This window comes from Lutjanus erythropterus, chromosome 14 (genome assembly GCF_056507025.1).
Source record: "Lutjanus erythropterus isolate fLutEry1 chromosome 14, fLutEry1.hap2, whole genome shotgun sequence".
Lineage (NCBI taxonomy): Eukaryota > Metazoa > Chordata > Actinopteri > Lutjaniformes > Lutjanidae > Lutjanus > Lutjanus erythropterus.
In genome coordinates, this window is record NC_139330.1 from 37,372,775 (window position 1) to 37,397,206 (window position 24,432).

General features: G+C 38.4%; 1 protein-coding gene and 1 long non-coding RNA gene across 2 annotated transcripts in view; one reads left to right on the plus strand and one right to left on the minus strand.

Moving 5' to 3' along the window:
- Positions 1 to 24,432, plus strand: part of ltbp1 (latent transforming growth factor beta binding protein 1) — a 224,142-nt gene that overhangs the window by 103,553 nt on the left and 96,157 nt on the right. The window contains exons 6-8 of the mRNA XM_084735368.1: positions 5,602 to 5,808; positions 7,444 to 7,745; positions 8,753 to 8,855. Of these exons, the coding sequence (XP_084591494.1) occupies positions 5,602 to 5,808; positions 7,444 to 7,745; positions 8,753 to 8,855 (612 nt within the window). The remainder of the gene's footprint in view (positions 1 to 5,601; positions 5,809 to 7,443; positions 7,746 to 8,752; positions 8,856 to 24,432) is intronic.
- LOC146315943 (uncharacterized) lies at positions 23,070 to 23,984 on the minus strand. Its single transcript, XR_014771832.1, has 3 exons — positions 23,817 to 23,984; positions 23,324 to 23,482; positions 23,070 to 23,108 (listed from the first exon to the last, which is right to left on the minus strand). It is a non-coding gene; the product is annotated as an uncharacterized LOC146315943 (long non-coding RNA).

Below are 24,432 nucleotides of genomic sequence, written 5' to 3' on the forward strand. Positions count from 1 at the left end.
CTCTCTCTGCTGTGGGTCAGCTTTGTTTTTACTTTTACCAGGTTTCAGGTGAAGCTGCAGCTCCATTAGCACTCGCTCATCTGCCTCCTCATATACTTGTGTTTCTTTGCATTGAGTCAGTTGCTTAAACAGACAAACCTGTTTACACTGTCGTTTGACAGAAGCTTGCATCTTTGTGACTGTGAGATGATTTGTTTCCAGCTGCTCATTCAAACTATTGGTCAGGCCAGTGTAAAAGAATGTGTGTTAATCACACATCAAAAAAATTTGTGGCGTTAAAATGAATTTGTGTTAATGCATTATTAACACGTTAACTTTGACAGCCCTAATTGTGATATGAGACTAGATATTTTGCATCATTATATCGTGATAGGTCGAAAGTTGCAATGTTGTTGATTTTATTTTATTTTTCACTTAGTTGCTTTCTCCTTAAGAGTACAAAAGATTTTGTCAGGTATGACCTACATGATCAGTAATTATTGCTATCAACCGATATGAAACATTACTATGTGATATGTTTTTCAGCCACATTGCCCAGGCCTTCATTCAGCCTTGACAATAAATGAGAAAAAAATTATTTATACAGAAATGGTGGTGCTTTGAACACCCTGTTGTGTGTATGTGAACACACTGCCCAGTATTTTTAATACAGCAGTGTCTATTTTCATGTCGCTGCTGATTGGAAAACACCCACTAAAGGGGAGAAACAAACCTCAAACATGTTTCAAGGAAACACGCTGTTCAATCTAGTAACCGCAGCAAACAGTGCACACTGCCTTCCATCACACCCACCGGTTACCCACAAAACCAACTTCCTTAAAGGGGAAGACATGGCCAGTAACACGTGTAGTTCAGGTGCAGTTAGACAGTGGGTACTCAGGTCAAATACTGAAGCAAAAGTAATACAAAAGCCACTTTTAAAATAGTCACTGCAAGTAAAAATCCTAAACTTTACCAAGGTAAATGTATATAAGTATTACAGAAAAATCCACTGTAAAGTAAAGTAAAGTATCAAATATAAAAGTACTCATTGTGCAGTAAAATGGTCCCAGTCAGTGTTTTATGATGTCTTTGGGTTATTATTACTGCTGCATTAATGTATATGTTGCATTTTCTGCTGTAGTGTGTTAAAGGTTGTAAGAAACACGGATGTAACCATAGTTATAACCATATAACATCAAACAATATGTCAAGAAACACCAATTATATTGTGGACCCGCTAAATCAAGATCATTGGATCACTGAAGTCACTTTGGTCTGTTAGATGCTGGTATGTTTCTTCCTCTTCAACACTGCTAATAGCACATTGTCTGTCTGTTACATGTACACTACAACACCAGTTTGTTTACTGCATCTCTCATTCTCTACAGTGTAACACTGGCACTGTAGCATCCTACCAAAGACTTTTTCCCCTTATAATAATAGAAATTTATTAACAATACATTTAAAAAACATGTTAAGATTATTTTTGACTTCAACAATGGATGACTCAGTGCAATTTCACTCTGCAGTCTCCCCACTCTTCTAAAGCGATGTTATGATGTTGCATTCTTTTCTCACTTTAGAGTCTAAAGTACTCCACAGTCTAAAGTTTAGACCATAGAGTACACAGATGCAACATCACTAAAGTCACCCAGTGGGCGAACACATGTTTTAAAAAGCCCAGGGTTGCGTTTTCGTTGCACTCAGTTGTTTTAGTTCTTTCAAGCAAGAAAATCTCAGTTTGGGCAGGGATATGATTAGATTTGGTGAGAGGACCTAGTATATCCCACCACAGCACAGTGTTGAAGTAAAATGATCTGTCAGTCAAACATTTATCTTATCTTATCTTTAGTCTTAATATCTTGTCAGTTCAACAATAATTGTTAACCCAGTCCCTGTCACACCAGGACTCTGTGAATCTGTTTGAATGTTTTGCATCAAGTTATTGTCGGTTAACTTTGACCCCATGATGATTCATGAGTGTAAGGGGCTTGATAGTTTAGGCAGCAAACTAAATGTGTAAAGCTACAGTATGATTGGAAGGCAATGTGAGATATGGCTGCTTGGGTTTTTGCATGTGAATCATTTGTGTGTATCACTTTCCTGCTCACAGATTTGTGTCATTTCTCATCAGACTTTGAGAGCTCTGAATCTGTATAGGAAAAAAAAGATAAGAGGAGAGGAGAACTGGGAGAGATGTCAAAGCATTGAACCATGTTTTGTCTCTGTGTCTGGGATCTGTGAACAGTACTTAGATGTGATTCCAGTGTTTTTGTCCATATCCAACTGTTACCACTTTGAACTGTATATGGTGCATACACTATCATCACCTCCTTTACGCTGTGTGTTAATCCATTTACACTACACAATAGTAAATTCACTGTGTCCTCTGTTCACTATGGCTTCTTCCATAAGTACCACACAGCTGTCTGTGATTGGTTTATCTCCTCTGGGAACAGTGCTAGAGCCTGCTCTGTGTGTGTGTAGTTTACACCTGTTGTGCTACAGCGAGTTCATTGTCTGTTGGAAAGGCAACATTTACAAAAAGGATAATACCTGGCAACTTTTACTATTTGAACAAACTACCTTTTCCTAGCACTAGCTTATTCTCAGCCCCTGTTTCATGTATTACAATGTATAAACTTGGATTATCCCCTTTCTACCATGGTCAATTGCCAACAAAATGCCATATAAAATAAAACAAACGCTCAGCTAATTCTGTGTTTATTGTTTTTCTGTTTGCCTCAGAATTCCCAGACACACACATCAGTCTGAACTCTGTACTCAGTAGAGCACGTGTCAAACTCAAGGCCCGCAGGCCAAATGTGGCCTGCTACGTCATTTTATGTGGCCTGCGAGAGCTTAAAAGGTCTGATTGTCTTATAATAAATAAGTCAAAAGGGTGCATTGACCATAAACTACATTTCCCATAATGTATGCCGATTATGTTACCCGCAAAGTGACAGCATCCTGCCAATAGATTGCAGTGTATCCACATCAATGCCATTTTCCAAACAAGTGGAATTGAGAAATACAAACAATGATCCCAAAATGTCCAGGAAGAGAAAAATTGATGCAGATGGAAGGCTGTTTCAAGAAAGATGGGAAGGTGAATAACATGTCATAACTTGTTATTTTTCCTTATTCACTTGGATAGTTTGATCGTTGATTGATGGAGTAATGTGGGTTTCATAACCTGACAAATTGAAAGGATTTATGTTATAACAGAGCAACAAGCAAACATATTTTTTTTACATCTATGCATATATATATATGTAATATTTGTAAGTTGAATAAGTAAAAAATTCAGAGTTATTTAACATTAAGGAGTAGTTGCATTTATTTTACATTACATTTAGTTACATTTAGCTACATTTATACTGTCTTACAGTTACATCTGGCACTTTGAGGGCAACCATTATGCTGATGTGGCCCTCGGTGAAAATGAGTTTGACACCCCTGCGGTAGAGAGTCTCCCAGCTTTCACTGTAAAAAAAAAAAAAACCTTGCATTGCAGAACCAATCCAAAGTCTTGATATTTGGGTCTTGACATGGAGAATGGGGGCAGAGCACTGTTTATGGTAAGGCATGTCCTTGAAAAAATGGAAGGGGCATAGTTTGTTGTTTGTTAGTAGGGATTGTCATAGTTTTTAAATATTTGGAAATTAAAGTCATTCAATTATACAAAACTAAATAGTTCATGTTACTATGATTTTGTCTTTTAAAATCTATTTTCCCTTTCCCTTCATTTGTTTCCCATGGCTTACCTACTAGATACAGATCTTGCATTATCACATGCTCTGGTATTGCCTGGTATTGTTATTGCCAGGCACCAGTAAGACATCTGCAGCAGACCCTGATTTATTTTATTTCAGGCTGTTTAATGAACATTTACTGGGTCCAAACTAACTGACACCATGTCAGAGAAGCAGGACAACTCATTACATCAGCCCCCACCCTCAGAGGACAGAGGAGTTCAATGGACAAAAAGTTTATTTTTGTTGACACTATGTGTGGATTTTATGCTTAATGCTTTCTTAACAAGTGCCTGCCAGTATCGGTTCAAGCTCAATGATGGATAAGTACCAGCTGTTGTGACCTGACTTTGAATAATAGTGGAATAGAGCCCAGTGAATATCGAATAGAATCTTGGATTGAAATGCCCTTCCCTATTTGTCAGTGGCTGTTCTCACTGCTATTCAAGCAAGGACCTTGCAGAAATCTCCTGTAGACATCCCCAGACAATTTGTAAGCCACAAGATCTCTGATTGGCTGACTTCAGGGTTCCTGCTGTCACTAAACAGGAGGGTGTTCACAAGCCAGGAGTTCAGAAACTCTTAAATTGTAAAATTAGGAGAGAAACAAAAATGTTATTGATTGCTTTCTATAGTACTGCATTGTTGCATTCTGATAACCCAGTACCAAGTAGTATTGAAACTTCTCCAGTCAAACAATACTTGCATTTGATCCTTTTTGTACCCAGATCTAGAAAAATATGACTATTTGTGTGGTTTTCCTAGCAGACAAACACCACAAGTTCTAATGCAGCATGTGACTGGTTCACTACCACAGAAGCTGCAACCCATACAGTCTGTGGTGTGGTGAAGTCGAGCACAATGTAAAAAAAAATAAAAATAAAATAAAATAAATAAATAAATACATAAAACGTGGAAGGATTATTTCAGGAATACTTCCATTAACATGATGAATATTGAATGAAGTAGGAGAACAAAAAGGTATCAAATGAAGTACATTATTGTTATCAGTTTAAGGGCACTGGTGTTGGTAATGAATGATGGTACCCAGTCTTAATCACAATGTTATTAAAAAGTTAAATTAAATTTGTGCTGGTGTCACTGAGAAGCTTTTTTTGCTTTCAGCTTTCGGGGTCACACACAAAAATTCTACCTCAGAGTTCTTTAGTCTCACTGTTGCTGCTGTTAGTTACAGTTTAATACTAATATATTTATTTAAAAATTAAAAAAAATAACCAAAATTAAAAGTCAGTTCATCACAGTCTCTAGTCTGTGACCATTAGCTATTACAAAAGAAGACAAGACAACAAGGTGACAGTAATGCAAGAGCTCCAGTTGATGTTCAAACAATGGAAAACCAAGTGGTCAGCATGATGGAAATATGGTATTTCTGTATGCATCATGTATTTATTGAAGGTTATTGTCTGTTAACTGTAACTTCATTCACACCTTCCAGCCAATCAGAATCGAGAATGCTAAGTGGAAGAAGTATCAAATAAAATCAACTTTAAATTTCACAACATTCTTTTGATGACATGCATGTTTGCTCAGTCTTTCTTTTCACTGATTGATTTCTGACAAAGCTTGTGAAGGTGTTGCAGTGGGATGGCAGAATTCCCTGAGCTTTATGTCAGGACTGAATGCATCACACACAGACACACAGCAACCTGCATTTTCTCTCTGTGTTTACGAGTGGTGGGGCTAAGCTTCAAGATGATGACGAACTTAAGCTTAATTATTGACAGATGTGTTGAAAAGTTGCACACGTGAATCCAAGTACATAATGTGTGTTGATAATGTAACTATGTTTGGACTATTAGTGCATCAACATCATGTCCTTCTTGTCCTTTTTTTCTTTTCTCAGTGGTATGTCACCTGCCATGCATAAATGGCGGTAAGTGCAGTGCCAGGGACAAGTGTCAGTGTCCCCCCAGCTTCACTGGAAAATTCTGCCAGATGCCTGTTCAGAATGGACATCAGCAGCACCAGCAGACATCAGGCGGCTACAGCCAAACTCAGGTCCATTCTACACATACGCTGCCTCTGACCTACGGCAACGGTCAGAGTCCTGGTGAGTGATCAGCTGTGATGCCACCAGTACATTAAGAGGCTAAACAAGTGGTTTATGACCTCGATGGAAATTGTGGTTGGACCAAAAACTAGTGTATTTGTTATCAGTGAACATCCTCTAAAGAATGCATACATAACCTGAATTAAGGCACATGAGATGCCGCAGCTCAGCAGTGATGTAAAGTGGAGCTTATTTGCAGTATTTGGGCTGTAACTTGTAGGAACACTGGAATGGTCTTTGAGGTGTATCCCTGCTTGCTGACCAGTAACAAAAGACTGATTGAACAGGTAAAGTCCACATTCTCCATAAGTCTTAAGTGGATCATTTACAAGTTACAAAACACAGGCCCCTTTTCATTAAAAAATGATGATCAGTGTGTTAGTCATTGTAATATTCTCCCCACCCTGCATTAGTATTTCTGGATTTCACAATATTTTTTAAAGATTTTCTCTTGAGCTGGCTCTGATGCAGTGCTAGAACAAGAAGTATGACTTCAGTAGTTATATAGTATACAGTACCTGTTTGGGAGATTCTACATTATTTTCCTGTGAAACTCCAACACACTTTTGTTGACTAACAAAATAAACCTGACCCTCTATTGAAATGAGGATGAGTAGATAATGGCCAGATATTCATTTTTGGTTGAACTATCACTTTAAAATGAAAAACAAGTTTATATGAACAAAAATGCTGCACACATCAGATTTAGTATTTAACAAAGGACGTTTTTTTCAAGTTATCTTTTTTTTTGCAATAAATATTGCATCAGAGTTTTTGGTATTGTTACACCCCTAATATAAAATATTCCTTACTGAACCTTACTGGCGCTAAACTCCTTTATATGTTGTATATGTATGTTTGTTTTTTATGTATGTTTTACAATTATTACAAAACACACAGTCACTGCTCAGGTGTGTACATGCCTAAAAGTAGTAGCAACATCTTGATGTGATCTGGTGAGCAGTCTCCCTACAGTACACTGCTGAGGTCATAAAGAAAAGAAATGAACACCAAATCAGAAATATAACGAGCAGCTACTGATGTTTCCACCTCTGGTTTATACTGATATAAGTGCAGGTTCACCCCACACCCACCCCACTGGGTTAAATTTCACTGCGTTGCTCTATTGCTCTAAAATTATTAATCAGAACTTTTTTAAAACAAAACAATTTTATGACACTTTATAGTCAAAATAATCCAAGAAAATAAATATTAGTTGCAGTTCAACAAAGTCAAGAGGCAGAGTTTTTCATGTATATTATTGTCCCATTCATTATGTCCTTCTTAAAATGGGACTTTACAACAGTTTATAAAAGTAGCAAGCAGATAGATCTGACTGTTCAAAGGTACATGCATACAGTGAATACATTTGAGGGAGGCTGTTATATATTATACTATATATTGTGTTTTATTTAAGAATTATATTATTTATGATTGAGAATCAGACTTGACCAAGTTCATTCAGATCCTCCCAGCAACAGAGTAAGGATGAGCAAAAAACCTTAATGTGTGAAATTTTTAGTCTCCTTAAAATATTGCTTTCTTTCCAATAATACCCACAATTCCCTTTCTGTAATTATAAGGAGGAAGGCAATGTAATAACTGTATTACTCATGTTGATTGATGTGCCTCCAGTGTTTAGCCCCAACATCGTCAATATCCACATCAAGCATCCTCCAGAGGCCTCTGTCCAGGTCCATCAGGTGTCTCAGGTGGACAATTACCACAACAATGGGCACCAGCTCAAAGGCTCCCAATCGGGCTCTTCTTCATCCACCAGCTACAGCTACCACCACACAGAAAGCAGTCAGAAGATCCAGCGCCACGGCTACAACATTGTTTATCCCGGCCAGCACGGCTATCAGGCTCCCCAGTACCAGCCTGTTACCTCCAAGAATGTGCTGGGTCGCTGTTTCCAAGAGACCGCAGGGAGTCAGGTACAATGTCACGAGTGACTGCTGTGTGTTAGCGCAATACAACTCAGGAACATCTGATGGAACAAGTAATATTTGTGTAGCAAATGAAACACAACCTTAAATTTCATTTGGTTTAGCAAAGTTAGTCTGTGTTTTCAACTTAGAATCTTTTTCATATTTTCTCATGCTTTTGTGTCTAGGTGACACATGGAGACAACAGTTTTTGAGTTTTGCTGAATCTTTGTCATACACTCTGTGTGTGTAGGAAGAAGGGATTTCAACCCACATTTCATTGTGCAATATTGTGTTTTAATAGTACAACTGTGGTTCCAAAAAAAGTTTGAATTGTTGTGTAAACCCGGAGGAAAAACAAATGCAATCAATGAATGAGTGTACAATTACAAAAATGGATAAGGTTTATTGATTTGAATATTAAATATCTTGTCTTTGTTTTGTTTTCATTTGACTGAAGGTCAAAAATGATTGCAAATCATTGCATTCTGTTTTTATCCACTTTCCACTCAGTAATCAGTGTAAATGAACCTTGACTCTAATGTGTCTTTATTGGAATATGATAACATGCATATCATTTACATGATAGCTGCAAAACAGCAGTATGGAGACTGTGACATCATGTTGCATGGAAATATTGATGTCATTTTCATCTCTGCGCAGCCAGTAAAGAGAAAAAACCCCAAGACCTATTCAGCCTAGATTAGTGCCACATTTAAAAGCACAAAGATGACAATAGGCTTGTACAAGGGACAAATTTATAGTGCTGCAACCAAAACAAAGCAACACAGTTGCAAAGCAATCAAGTCCTGAAGATGAGGGATGTGAAATGAAGAACAGATTTACTGTCTCACTTTAAATATTCACAAAGTTGACTAAAGTGAACGTCACAAATGATAATGGATTGCCATCAGAAATCTGTGTTCATATCTGCATGTTTGTAGATCATTTGGATTAAAGTAATGTTTCCTTTTTTTCTCTCCCACTCTTCGTCATCATCTGTCTGAATCTTTCAGTGTGGGAAGGCTTTGCCAGGTCTTACTAAGCAGGAGCAGTGCTGTGGGACCATTGGAACATCCTGGGGTTTCCATAAGTGCCAGAAATGCCCAGAGAAACCATGTAAGTACAGCAGTTTTTCAAACCTGATTAATACTTTTCTGAATACATTAGCTTGTGAAGCAGTTTCAAGATATCAGTGATGTTCAAAATCAACCTGAATATCCACAAGCTAAAATCTACCCTAAATTCCCATTAATGAGAGGTGTGTCTAAATAATGAAAAATCACTGTGTTGTCTGTTCATCTGATCATGGTGAAAATATTGCCTGATTTATTTCAGTGTTAACATATACATATCACTGAGTGAAACTAACAGCCTTGGAAAACATTAAGACATAGTTGTTGTATCATTTTAGGGGGGTTCAGTCCTGTGGTTGGGTGGTGTGGTGACCTCTCTGGGTGCTGCCTTTAAAATATATTAGTAAACTGTTTCAAACTGACACCAGAGAGATATTTTCTGCTCCGCTGTAAGAGCTTGACTGGTTCAGTTTTACAGTAACTGTCTGAACCAGCATTTGTCATTGACGATTACCAACTTTAACCAGCATGTTCTGAACAGATGCATTATAAACACTAACAAAAAAGTAATGTATGATTTTTGAACATGAAACAACACACTTACCACACTACTGAGTTTCCCCATCATTTCCCCATCCCAATATAATTCTGATGTAACCCTGTTCCTGACTGTTAGTGAGGTAGCTAGCAGCTATAGTTTGTCAGTACGGCCACAAAAGTAGCAAAAAGGCAAGTACAAAGCCTTGTTGATCCACTCAGTTTCCCCTGTTAAAGTTACTGCTTTAGCTCAACAGTTCAACGCTTCCTGTGTGTGTTTCAAATTAAAAGCCCTCTAGCATTTCAGAGGACAAAAAATATTAAATCCCTGACAGGCCTTTTATTGTGAAACATTTTCAGGAACGTGGTAAATTTGCCTCTCCTGTCTAATTCATTTCGTTCCAGTCACACAGTTATGTGTAAAATCTAGTGGTAAAATTTGGTTTTACCAGTCCAGTCTTTGTTTTGAAGGGATAGTTCACCCAGAAATGAAAATTCAGTCATTATCTACTCACCCTCATTCTGATAGGGGGTTGGGTTTATTTTGTTAGTCCACAAAACACTGCTAGAGTTTATTGAAGGAAAACAGTGTTGCAGAATCTCCCAAACAATGGAAGTGAATGGTGACCAGTTTTCAAATGGAAAAACGAACATAAAATTTCTCCATATTGCATAGTCTCCTAAAGACCCAGCATGCCATTTGCACACTGTCACACCACACAAACCCATTTCAGACAGTGTGCATGTGCACATGAACGTGACTCCAAGCTAAGGATCTACAGTGAAGATTCAGACTAAAAACATGGTGTAAATAACATTTATTTAGTCAACTTGGCATGATGGGGCTTTAGGAGACTTGGATTACACCAGATGAGCAGTATTGAGGCATTCTATGTTCTTAATCTGTTGTTTTTTTAACATTTGAAAACTGGTCATCATTCACTTCCATTGTTTATGAGATTCTACAATGCTGTTTTCTTGTGAAAATCCCACAGTGTTTTGTGGAGTAAAAAACTAAACCTGACCTTCAATCAGCATGAGGGCTAGTAGATAATGACTGATGAACGTAGCGCCCAGGTTACATGGCTTTCTCCGTCTTCGTCCTCTGTACTGACTGACCTGTAATGAGCTGCAGGTCTGTGTGTCTGTTTGACCCAGGGCGTGGTTGAGACACACACACACACACACACACACACACACACATACACACACACACACACACACACACACACACACACACACACTCACTCACTCACTCACTCACTCACTCTCTCTCTCTCTCTCTCTCTCTCTCTCTCTCTCTCTCTATCTATCGCTCTCTCTAAATTTAAATAAAAAAAAAGACATAAACATTGAGTTAGTATTATCAGCTGCATTGCGACTCTCACCTATTCCAAAAGTTAAAACATGTCTAAGAATGTCTCACTGCAGCAGGCCACTGTATTGTTGAGAACAGCACTGTATCAAGTTTCCCAGCAGCCTCATCACCTATTATTCCCCACACAATATCTCTGGCAGCAGTCAGAAGTCACTGACAGTGTGTGGTTTCTTTGTTACAAAGTTAAAAGCACAGCCTCATGGCTCACACTGGAATGTTCTGAGCAGTTTTAAATCACTTTGGTCTCAACTGGGTGTTCTTATTTTGGAAGAATTCCTCTGATTTCTTTATTTTGTTAAGACTGTCTAAACACACCTGCTAACACCAGAGCAATGACTGAAGATAATACTTTAAAGATAACATATTGTCCAAATAAAATGTAGCCCGAGCTATAGTTAGAATGAACGACAGTCAGAGTGAACGGTCCAGCTGTCTGGAAACCCACACAGCCCACTGAAGGTCTTTGACAGTCTGTTGCTTCAGCTAGCATTGGGCAAAATAAAGATGCTGAACCAGAGCAATTAGGAAACATTATATGAGCCTTGTGCTGGTTTGGGTATTAAAAGACAGGTGACTTTCACCCCAGAGTTATTTTCAGAGAGGAAAAGCACTGAATGCCTTGGGTGGCATGTGGTTCCGGCTCCTGGTCTTTTTAGAGGGGTTGTTACCCAGCTAAACCTTGTGTGTGTGTGTGTGTGTGTGTGTGTGTGTGTGTGTGTGTGTGTGTGTGTGTGTGTGTGTGTGTGTAGAGGGGTTGGGAAGGGGGTTGCCAACCTTAATGTGGCTGTGCTTTTTCTGTAGTAGCTGGCTGTTCAACCATACTCTCTTTATAGAACTATGGACTCTGTCTTTGGAGTCAAAGCTGCTGCCCAGGAGAGGGCTGGAAGGCAGTTTCATGTCAAAAGCTTGAGAATAGTTATAGTCATAAAGAGCTAAATACGTAACCCTGCTGTGTCTAACCCAAGAAAACACATATTGCTTACAGCAGTGGTTCTCAAATAGGGGTCCACAGACCCCCAGTTTCATGGTGCTCTGCTGGTATATATAGTTTTGCTATAGAGGAAGATAAGTTTTGTTAAACAAGAAACAGCTGATTTATTGTTCTCACCAAACTATCCAGATATCCTTCGGATAAACATTTTGTCATTGTCATCTTCATTCAAACACAACAGAAACAAAATAACATTTTCCAAAATGTCTTGGTTTGTGTTCCCATTGTTCTAACAATCATCAGCTTTGGTTTGACTAAAATAAACTCTTAATTCACCAAGTTCAATGTAAAAAGAGGGAGGTCGGACATCAGAGAAGCAGCAGGGAGAAACAGCATGTACAGCCAAAATATTTTCACATGTAGGATTTATTGGTTTAATGTTTGTTTCGCTGGTTGCTGGCTGAGGCAGTTACACTCAGCAGTGGATGAGTTCAAAAATTGTTGCCTGCATTTGACACTTTGATAGAAAAACAAAATAGGGTCCGGGTTGAAGAATGCTGAAGTTACTCTTTAAGCATTAGATGGGCATTAAACTGTAGGGGACTGATGAATTATCAGTGCAAAACATGAACAACATTGTCAAAAAATATCTGATTCATTGATAAAAGTTAAAAGTCCATAAAACATGGGAATAAAAGTTACCTCTGATTCTGAAGGTGCATCATCCACTGAGCTTATATTAAACCGAAGAATACATTAAGCATTTAAAATTTCACTTTTAGATTCTCAGTCAATTTTGGATGATTTCTTCAACTATGTTGCAGGGTTTTCTGTTTGAATATGCTACAGCTTTGATTTGGGACGCCAAATAAATAAAAAGAGTACTGAAGAAATTTAGTAGTAACTTAATTATAATCTTATAATTCAGTTGCCTAAAATGTTCTGTATTGTTTTCTGGATGAGAAGAAATAAAACCAAAGTGATGTCCTGTTAACTCAGTCGAAATACATTTATTTCTTATAAAGTATTAAACGTGTGTATGTTTGCAATAACATGCTTCAAGATTAAAAATAATAATTTACTGCTGATCAATCTGCCCATTATATTCAGGGTTGATCAATGGGTTGTTGGTGAAAAATGGTGAAAAATATTAATCTGGCAACAAATTTTCCACTAATCAATTAGTTGTTCAGTCCATAAAATGTCAGAAAATAATGAAATTTGATTGATTAATCCTGTCACAATCTTGTCAATTGAGAAATAGGTACAAACATGTCAAAGCATGGACCATGTCCTCATGCTTCACCTGTTTCCACGTTTCCACATGTTTTCCAAAGTTTTTCAATTGGTGATCAATCTGGCAATAATTTTCCCACTAATTGATCAGTTGTTTCATCCATAAAATGAAAAAAAATGAAAATATCAATTAGTGTTTTGTAGGGGTGTAATGATTAATTCATGCATCCGATGCATTAGACTTTAATGTGTTAGATACGAGTGCATTGTGCGGCCTGTATCAGTAAAAAACTGAACATGAATCAGAAACAAATTGATGCAGCACTAGCATATCAATCCATTTCATTAGGATGCACATATGTTTCATTTTTGGCATCAAGGAGCTGTCACTGTAACTTTCCTCTGTTTTCTCTCTCCTCCTGTCTCTGCCTGCACCGTTGTCACTGGACGCCTGCTGCTGTGATCACAAAAACAAGCGCTGTGTCTCGTCTTCATTTCCTCAAAACAGACAGTGCTGAAAACAGCAACAGAAGTGACACTGTAACGTATCACACTACCAAAATGAGAAACACTGCCGAAAATCATTTATACAAAACATGTCTGACAGCATAGTACAAAGTCTGACCCACAGAGACGTCATGTCACTGTGAGAAAAAAACCACATCACTCTTCATATGAAACAGAGCAGCAGATCATCTTACTGCAAAAATACTGATATTTTAAACAGTTTTAAAGTTTGTTCAAAGATTCTCATTTAGGCTACAGGATCTCATTTACACATGAGACTCATAATAAGATGTTAACATCACTCTGATGTCTCCTTCTCTCTGTCTCTACTGTTACTATATTTAGTAAAACTATCAGGATTTCATTTTGCATTTTGGCCATTTAAAAATTTTAAGATATACTGTATCGTTGAATATGTATCAAGATATGTATTGAATCGTCCTCAGTCAGTGAGATACACACCTCTTGTGTTTCTTGTTTTGTCCACAACTCAAAGATATTCAGTTTACTGTCAGAGAGGAGTAAAGAAACCAGAAATTATTCACTTTTAAGAAGCTCAAATCAGAGAATTTTGACTTTTTTTTATTCAAAATGAAAAACTGATCAGTTGATTATGAAAATAGTTGGTGTTTTGAATCGATTAATCCTTTCAGTTCAAGTCAAAATAATATGAGGTGATGTGGAAATGGAAGTGAGAAATGGTGAGAAACATTCATTTATGTACAAATTAAGTCTTACCAAGATTCATTAATAAGGTTTATTGTGGGTCAGTCATTCTTTGAATGTGAGTCGCCAGGAAAAAAGTTTGGGAAACTGCTGCCCAGTGTATCATCTTATGAATGATCCACGATGTGAAAGCAAAAGTACCTCTGTTGATTTAATTTGGGGTAAAAAGTTTTTGTACAGGTTTTCTTCTCGGAACTGCAGTGTGAATAAGGACCAGTGTTATTTTAATGATTCCCACTAAGTCTGACACACTGGACCTTTAACATTAGTCACTGGTACCAGCTGCCCACATGCCTCATAAACACCATGAGAAGGAAATTTCAGCCTGACTGTTCACATATTTCAGTGGGTGTCACTACAAAGCCAGGGGTTGGTCCTTTCCTCTGTTCTCCTTGACAATGGCATGAGCAGGGCATGAGTTTAGATTTTTTTTTTTCCACTGTACAGTGAAGCGTGAAACAGTCCATTGTGCCATGGAGACACTGGTAGCTGGTATATAAATTTGCTTTAGCGGTCAAACAAACATGGCCTTGTTATTTCTTGTTGAGCAAAATATCAATCTGCTTTCAGGCATTTGGGTACCACCTCCCCAGCGGTACCTTTGTCCACCATTAGAGCAGAGCCCAGTCTGTATCCTGAAGGCAGTACAGATTTACAAGAGTTTGACTTCTCAGGCTGTGGATTATTGTGAGCTGCTGGCTGTCTGAGCAGTTTTCAGCTCTGCAGCTTCCACTTCTTTCTCTCTGTCTCATGCTCACTCTTCTGTACCTTGTTTTGCCTCTGTTCAACTCAGTTTAATAAATAGGAGTAAACATGAGTTGAACTATTGTTCATGCAATAAGCTCACTTAATTCAGTGTTGGGTCTATAGAAAACATGATGTATTATTTATTAACCATTTTGTCTTTTAACATCTGATTTCAGATGTTTTGTTTTGTTTCAGTATTGTACGGAAGCCCTGAGAGGCAAGTTTTTTTTTTCCAGGATGATTTTTCTTTTAACGACATGACAGTAATGTTACATAATTTGTAGACACACAATATATGTACCTCAGTATGTGTCATGAGTCCATGAAGAAATTAAAACTCTCCTGGAAGAAAACATGAAAGCTTTTAGTCCTATTTAGAACATGTGTAAGTTGTGCACTTCAGCCTCTTGTGACCAAAATGAGTACTACAACAACAAACACATCACAAAGGGTTCCTGAAAAAAAAATAAATTAAAAAAAAATAACTCATCAGCCTTTTTTTCTACTGACACTCTTCAAATTCTCAGTCCAAAACCTAAAGACTCTTCATTTAATGCCATAAAAGACAAAGACAAGCAGCAAAGCAAGCTCATATTTAAAGAAAATAGAACCTGCAAATGTTTGACTTTTTTGCTTGAAAAGTGACTGAAATGATCAATCGATTATCAAAATAGCTGGTAGCTAATTTTCTTTTGATCAGCTAATTGATTAATCCACTGATTGTCGCAGCTGCACACTTTATTGACCCTACATACACACTTACATGTATCCAGAGTACAATATTAAAATCCAGCAAGTTTAACCTATGGGTTAAATATTATTCACATAAACACATAGACAAAACAGCAAAAAAAAAAAAAGTACAATATATGAAAGAAATACATTAACCCTGATTTATTTCTGATGTTAATTTGGGAGATGGTTTTGACACTGGGAGGCAGGAAGAATCCTCCAAGGCTACGTAGAGCTTAGGTAAAACATTGCATAATCACACACGTACATAAAACATAATTAACCAAGACTAGTTATTAAAGCAGGGATGTCAAACTCAATTTCATCTAGACTTGCACCAATTAATCGGCAATGCTCGGAATTGGGCCGGTTTTCACGTGACTGGCCTTGACCGGTGACCGGCCGGTCAGCATCACAAATCCGGTTCTGTGCCCGTCATTGTCACACATGTGTTCTGCACAATGGTCACATCATGCGCGCAGCAGACAAACTGACCGTGACGTCAACACAGCACTGATAACAGCTACACACTCTGACACATGTCTGCTTGAAGATGGTGTCAGCGACAGATTCCAAGAACAAGATAAAGAAAAGACAGACAGTCTACAACGAGACAGAGCAGCTGACAATGTCGCAAAACAGCCGTAAACTATGTAGCTCTTCAGGCTAATGTTAGCCAGCAGCAGACTGCTGCTCACAGAGGGACAGTTAAAATCTCACCTCCTGTTCTGGCTGAAGAATAAACAACCTGTGTTGATGTGTCTCCTCAAACATTTTCTCATCCAGACTCGTTTAACTTCTGTGTTTGTTTTTCTCACGTCAAAGTTTCACTTCAAACTGTTGCACCGCGTTAGTCTCCGGTTTGTTTACATCCGCTTCCACAAAAGATCACATAAAATCGTGTCCCACAAAATCCCACGAGATGATCTCGCGAGATCACGTTCACCCAATTCATAATCTTAATATAAAATGATAATAAGGCCTGGTTGTAATCTGGATGATTTTGGAGAAAGTATTAAATGAATATTTAATAGTCAGTGTCTTATTATGAACATATTTACAAGAAAAGTTGCAAAAATGTTTGTGAATGCTGTCAATTACAGTTCTTAGACTGAAAATCGGAACCGGCCAAAATCGGAATCGGTAGGTCAGACCCCTCAAAAATCGGAAATCGGAATCGGCTAAGAAAGTTGAAATCGGTGCAAGGCCACGTCAGCCTTATGGTTGCCCTCAAAGGGCCAGTTGTAAATGTAAGACTGTATAAATGTATATTTTCTAATTGCCTCTGCATTCCAACTGCTCAGGAAGCATAACTATATGAAGAATAATGGCAAGCAGACATTCAAGTGTACAATTGTCATACACTTTATTAAAAAAAGAAAGAAATATACAATGTGTAAGACAAAGAAGACATACCAGCTTGTCTCCATTAAGCACAAACATGTATTTACCCTCCCATCATTAAATTCCATTCCAGCTGAGTTAACTTTTCTTTTCTTGGACATTTTGCTTGGTTGCTACTGGTTTCTAGCTACAACCACTGGGAACAATGCCACTGCTGGAAATGGCTGTATGATATTGAGACACTAACTAGTGTATACTGACATCTAGCAGTTAGACACCTTCAGTGCATGGATAACTAAATCAGGACGCATTCTGGACTTGTACATATAGTTTATGGACTATGTACTATGTACTGCCACATAGAACCATATTATGCAAATTATGTTCTTTGCAAGCTGTAATGGACCACAAAAAATAGGTGCTGTGCTGGAGTCAGCCTGTGGGCCTTGAGTTTGATACATATTGCCTAAAGCATCTATAATCAATATTTTTAAGAACAATGTATCAAATGGACATTGTTAGTGAGTTTCAGTTTATTGTTTTGCCGTCTGGCTAGACACTTAACTGTTTTGCCTCTCTCTCACTGCCCTCATAGTGTTGTTTTCAGCAGTAACAGGCTGCTGTTGACCATGAAAAGGCTCTAAAAGCAACAGTACGCTACCTGCTCAGCAGCAGCACAGTACACAGACACATTTAGAGACTAACTGGTGAGCACAGTGGGGCATTTAGAAGCTAAAGAGACATATGCTGCCTGGCCAAAAAAAAGGTCACCACCAGGATTTAACTAAGCAAAAAGGTAAGAGCTTCCATTGGATAATTACTGTAGTGATTAATATGTTTCAGCTGGCAACAAGTTATTTAGCCCTAACTGATGCAGTGAGCAGCTTCTCATTTCTTAAACAACCATGCCAGAGGACATATCCTGTGGTTGTGGTTGTTTCAGAAGGGTCAAATGATTGACCTGCATCAAGCAAAGAAAACAACTAAGGAGATTGATGAAACTACTAAAATTAGGTTAAGAACTGTCCAACACATTATTAAAACCTGGAAGGATAGTGGTGAACCATCATCTTCAGAAAAACCTCTTGAGTGATCGTGATCAGAGATCACTTAAACGTTGAAATCAAATCAGAAATAATCAACAGTAGAACTCACAGCAATGTTTAATAGTGAAAGTAAGAACATTTCCACACACACAATGTGAAGAGAACTCAAGGGAATGGGACTAAACAGCTGTGTAGCTTTAAGAAAACCACTTATCCGTGAGGATAATTGAAGAAAAGGCTTCAGTTTGCTAGGGAGCATAAAGATTGGACTCTGAAGCAATGGAAAAAGGTCACGTGGTCTGAGTCCAGATTTACCCTGTTCCAGAGTGATAGAGGTGGAAGAAGTGATGCACCCATCATGCCTTGTGTCTACTGTACAAGCCTGTTGGGGCAGTGTTATGATCTGGGGTTGCTTCAGGATTCATTGGGCTCTAAACTGTGACAGAGTGGTTCAGGGAGCATGAGACATCATTTTCACACATAGATTGTCCACCACAGAGTCCAGACCTTAACCCCATCGAGAATCTTTGGGACGTGCTGGAGAAGACTTAACACGGCAGTCTGACTCTCCTATCATCAATACAAAATCTTGGTGAAAACTCTGGACAGAAATGGATGTGTGACATTGTATAAACTCATTGAAATCGTGCCATGGTGATTACGTGCCGTACTCAAAGCTAAAGACAGTACAATTTAGTGTTTCCCCTATAGTGTATTGGCAGGGCGCCCCACCCTCCCAACAGACGCCCCCGCCCTGCCAACAGGACCCCCACACAGAAATTCAAGTTGTAGATTTTTTTTTAATTCCATTATTTAATTTATATTTTAAAAGGGCCTATAACATGTGTTCTTTTTATCAAATAAAAAAGCTAACTCTAATTTGTGCAATTTCAGAGTCGGATGCGTTGCTATCGTTTCATTACATTCATTACAATGCATTTCTCCTCTCCTCTGTGACGGGCGGGTCCCCCCCCCTCGCTCCTCCAAGAGTACCCGCCTGCAGGGAATATGGCGGACAAGGGCGCCGCCATATCTCTACTCCATACCGGAAGTCCAAACCGGAAGTTGGTCTTTTAAAAAAAAAACAAACACTTTATTTAACGTATATAAAACGAGACAAGGGATTGTTCACACAACAATTCAACGTAAAAGCTCTACTCCATACCGGAAGTCGGTCTTTAAAAAAAATAAAAAAATAAATTATTTAACGTATATAAAACAAGACAAGGATTGTTCACACAACAATTTAACTTAAAAATCAAGCGTCAGTGGTGGAAATATTACAGTCTTTATACAGTATGTAAAACTGAGATGTTAGCAAGTAGAAGCCTAAAATAATTACTAAGTGATAATATTAATGTTTCATTGATTAACAATTAATATTAAGACGTTATTAAACAATGTGAATACAATGTGTGTGTGTGTGTGGGTTCTCACGTCATTCACACTAGAACCGAACAATAATCACCTTCACATTAGCATGGTTAATGTAATTGTTATTTATGTTGAGTGTTAAAAAGGAGGCCAGCACTGTAAATCATTAGTGGTAATACAGTGTAAAGACTGTATTCCCCAGATATTATGCAGGATCTTGTTTGCAGGAAGCTGGCATGCTCTCCCTACCTTTCCTGTATATGGCCCAGCCTGCCCACCAGAAGATTCCTTCATTAAACACAGGACACACTCCCCACACATTCTTTGCTCAAAAGCATAGGAGAAAAGCTTAGCTAAATTATTTCAATCCAGGATGAGAGAGGGGCATCATGAGCAACACAGTGGCCCCAGACAACTGTGACTGCAACAGAACAGGGAGTTTCTGGGTCTGGAGAGGTGTTCATTTCCAGGTTTAACTATTAAATGAATGCAATAATTAGATTTTCCTAGTGTCAGATTGTCAGTATTCTATTAATTCTATTAATAATTAATAATTAATTTCTGAAATACAGTTAAACACATTACATTATCATGCTGACAACATTAAGAATTTGACTTGGACTTCTCTTTTTTGTGATAAAAGTTTTATTGCATTCCATCTCCAAATCTTCCAAAATAGAAAAACAAACATACAAAGAAATAAAATCAAAAACAGGGGAAAAGTACGAACAACAATGGAGATGAGCAAATGAAACAGAACATGAAACAATGAAAAAACAAGACAAAACAATGAACAATAAAACAAAAGTTAAATTAAGCTCCCACTGGCCATCATGATTTCTGCCTGCAGTCGGGTCGTGCCTTCTTCTTCCATGATTTTGATCAGCTTCTGAAAAACAGTTAAATGATCCAGTCACACCTTGTGGTGCTCTAGAGAGTGCACTGTTTTGTTTTTATGTTTTCCAAAGGAATAAAATATTGACCACAATAACCCAAAAATTACCTCTGGGAGCATAACATCGAAGACAAAATCCAGAAGTCTCCCCTCTATATTTGCGCTCCTACACCTGTGACCTCCTCAATGACCCGCAGTAGCTCAAGGATCTATTGAAAAGTACAAATCAATAAATTCATCTTTTATATGTTACATCTATGAGAAAACACACAACTGATGACATTTTCATTTACCCGCTGGTCACTAAAGTTCAGGGTCCTCAGTTTTAAGTGTTGTTTCAGATTAATTGAGGTGGATGGGTTCTGCCATAGGAGCATCCTATTGGAACGGATCATTCCATTCATCAGATCATCGTGTAAGCTCTGAAACCAAAGGGTAAAGGGTGAACATGTAATCACTGATAGAGAATGTAATTACCAAGAACACAGTCTATTTGAAAGTTACCTTGATCTCCCCCTCCTTGCTCAACAGTAGGGCTGGGCGGTATGACCCAAAATTCATATCATGGTATAAATTGTTTATACCGTTTATCGCGGTATAAATGTTGCGGTGTAAAACTTATAATGGAAGTGTTTCTGAAGGGGTTTTGTACTCCCTTAGCAAAAATAAATTGATTTAAACAACAACAACAACAAAAAAGCAAAGATATAATGTAATTTTTTGAGCATTTATTCTGCAGAAGAACAACAGAAGTAAGGATAGTGCCTCAGAAATACAAAAATTCTTACAAAAATAAAGTGGATATTGTAAACAGTACTTCAAGTAAGAGAGGTTTTCTGTAAGTCAAATGGCAAAAACAGTGAAAAGGTTCTGTAATCCTGTAAAAATCTGTAAAAAAAAACACCTAAGTAAAGAATGTGAGTATTTTTTCCATCACAGCAGGTCAGTGATCAGTGTTTCAGTGACACATTAAAAACATCGGCACCACGACATGATTTTCTATTTTTGGAGCTGTGCACCTTTTTTTAGAAGGTAACTCTTTATTTGCACAACTCTCGCGAGATTTGTGTTCGTTATTTTTACTAAAATAATCGAACTCGCGTGATCTTTCGTCTGGGGTTCCCTTCTAGATACGACCCTCTCTGTGTCTCTGTCAGACTACAGACAGCAGACTGTCTGTAAACAGCACAATGTTTCACTCTGCAGTGTTTTACATAAAGACTTTATTTGTGTGGACACCCAGGTTTGGTTTGTCACCAATTTTGGCATTTTTATTTTTTTAATCAGTCCGAGAGGACGACGGTATCAGTGATTGATTAGTGATCAGTCTGTCCTCCTCTCCTCCCTCACCTGTTCACTCTGCTGTGAGAAGATCTGAAAGTTTCTCACAGAGAAACACAGACTCTCCTGTTTTACGTATAGGCCTCCTTATACAGCTGTTTAATTTTATAAGTGCATCTGGTTGGTGTCGATGTCATTAACCATCACGTTAGTTTCTGTTGTAATAAACTCCGTCATTAACAAGTCTCCTCCACACGCAGCTTCTCTGCAGTTGGTCTGTGTGTTTCCTGATCAGATAAACCAGCGCCGGAAAGACTAGAAAAGTTGCGCCAGTTAAAATAGAAGCGTCCCGTAAAAAAAATAAAATCTATTAATAATTTATTGGTTAGGTCCGGGTTCGTTCGACGGCGTCTGGGTCTTTGTTGGCGGTCACAGTTACTCCACACATCTTGCAGATGACATTTTTCTGCTCAACATCCGACTTTTTAAACCCGAACCACGTCCAAATCACGGATGTAGCACCGTTTTTTTTTTGTTTTTTTTTTAAACCAGCCCCTCCTTCTCCGCCGTTACCGTACTTGCGGCTATTTGCAGGTGCGATGACGTCATCGACAGTATGACGGTAGAGCAGAAATCTCTACTGTGGCCAAATTTATACCGTTTTCTACCGTCATACCGTGTATATACCGCGCAGCCCTACTCAACAGCATCCATTATCCTGCAAAGATAAAAAAAAAATGAGGACTGCCAGCAGCTACTGCAAAATCATTTATCAGTAAGCATCTCCAGATTATAGACAGGAAGATACCTCCACCTGAAGTTCACCTGACATTTTGTGATAAAAATATTGTAATGCTTGTGGGTCAAAACTGTTATCTTCTTTAGAAAACTTTAAATTCTTTTGGGAACATTATGTTGTCTTTACAGGACATAGTTTTAGAGAGCAGACTTTTTTTTAACACTACCTGTGAAAACAGCTAATATTTGGGGTTAATAATTCTCCCCAAGCTGGCATTTTCTCATAGGGTTTAAATAAAGATTCTTCGAAAAGTGTAAGCTTAGTATGTCAGTGTTCATCTTTATTTTTGTGTGACACTACATACAGATATTTAAGTAGTAGTACCTTGGTCTGTCATTCATTTCTGTGCATCCACAGTTGAATGAGTCATCATTGACATGTTTATGGCACTTTCCGGCACAATCTTTGTGCAGCCAGACCTTGCACATTTGGCACTGCACCCATTCCAGAGACGCAGCATCTGGGTATAACAGTCTAACCGCATAAAAGATGTTAACATTTTATGTTTGAAATTAAACACATACACTATCCAATTGTTATCCTTGTACAGTGCATGTGAAAGCATTTTCACAAATACAAAAGATAGTCACTTTCTTAAAAACAGTGAATAGGCCTTGAAGTGTTCAGTTCTTAAATTAACTTTTAAACCCACCTCTGTCCTGTGTTTTGTGATGTCTGGAAAACACAGAGCTTCTTTGGATCAGCCATGCACAGTCGTTCGTTCGTTGCCTGAGCAAGTCAATTTGTAGAATCAGATCCATGCCTATCTGGCAAATATGTCATGAAAATTGTAATCCAGATAATCTAGCATCAAGGACTCTAAAGACAACCGTGTGTTAAACTGCACTTTAAAGCAGTGCAACTCAATATAACACTGATTAAATTATGACAAGCTTATACATGCAAAAACACATTATCATTCAACATTACTGTTAAATGTAAAATTATATGATCTCAGACAGATACTTATTATCATACCCTGGAAATGCAGTGCATTTGCTGAGTGGTTTTCAAGGTTCCTCTGGATCACACTGTCAGTTTTAGTAATGAATTTGGGACAGAGAGGACACCCAAACTCAGAGGACGACAAGACTGTGCGCTCCAGACTGGATTCTTTGGTTAAATAGAGGGGTGCATCTCAAAAAGGAGATGTCAAACAACATTGATATCTAGAAAACTTTACAGATCATAAGGTTAACACTACACGTGCTTCTTTTTGCTTATAATGTCCTCTTCTTCAGTGCTCGTTCTCACTACACGCTGTCCTGCTATCAATAAACGCAGGTGGTGATGTTGCACACTTTCTTTAGCTAAGCTAACGTTAGCCCAGACCATCAAGTTGAGCGGAGAAACAGCCTTCCCAACTCATGTCACTCATTACATACATTACATTTGTAGATAGCATAGAATTGTATCTTAGATCACATGCTATACTTTTTAGATAGAGGATAATTAACACTCTTTCGCTTACCTTTCTATCTCTTCGTATCTTCGTATCAACCGTCTGGACGCTCCGTCATAACAGAGCGTCTTATAAGCGACAAGATATACGAAGAAGACCGACTTCCGGTTTGGACTTCCGGTATGGAGTAGAGCTATGGCGGCGCCCTTGTCCGCCATCTTCCCTGCAGCCAGGTCCCTCTCCTCTCTCACAGCACACACCAATGCACCGGTACAGACACACCCACCCACACTCAGAGAGCGGAGGAGAGACAGTTTCAGACCATTAAGGTACAAAAACACCAACAAACAAACAAAAATTGTAAATGGATGACTGGAGGTTCTCCAACTGTTCATAAAAATATTGGCGTTTTTTAAACAAACCGTACATGGCGAGGCGGGGAGCACAGGTAGCTCTGCGGCCAGTGTTAGCCAAAATGAGAGCATCTCTCCCAGCCCCGACCACAGCGCTTGCCAATCTCCTGCCCCTGTTAACGTCACCACGACTAGACCCAAACACACCTGTTCAGCCCTCCAACCGAAGCACACAGTAAAAAGCTGCAGACGGGTCACCACCGTCAGTCTGGCTTTGATCCAGCATGACTGTCAGACTGTAGATACTCTGCATGGCTGTACAAAAGCGAACT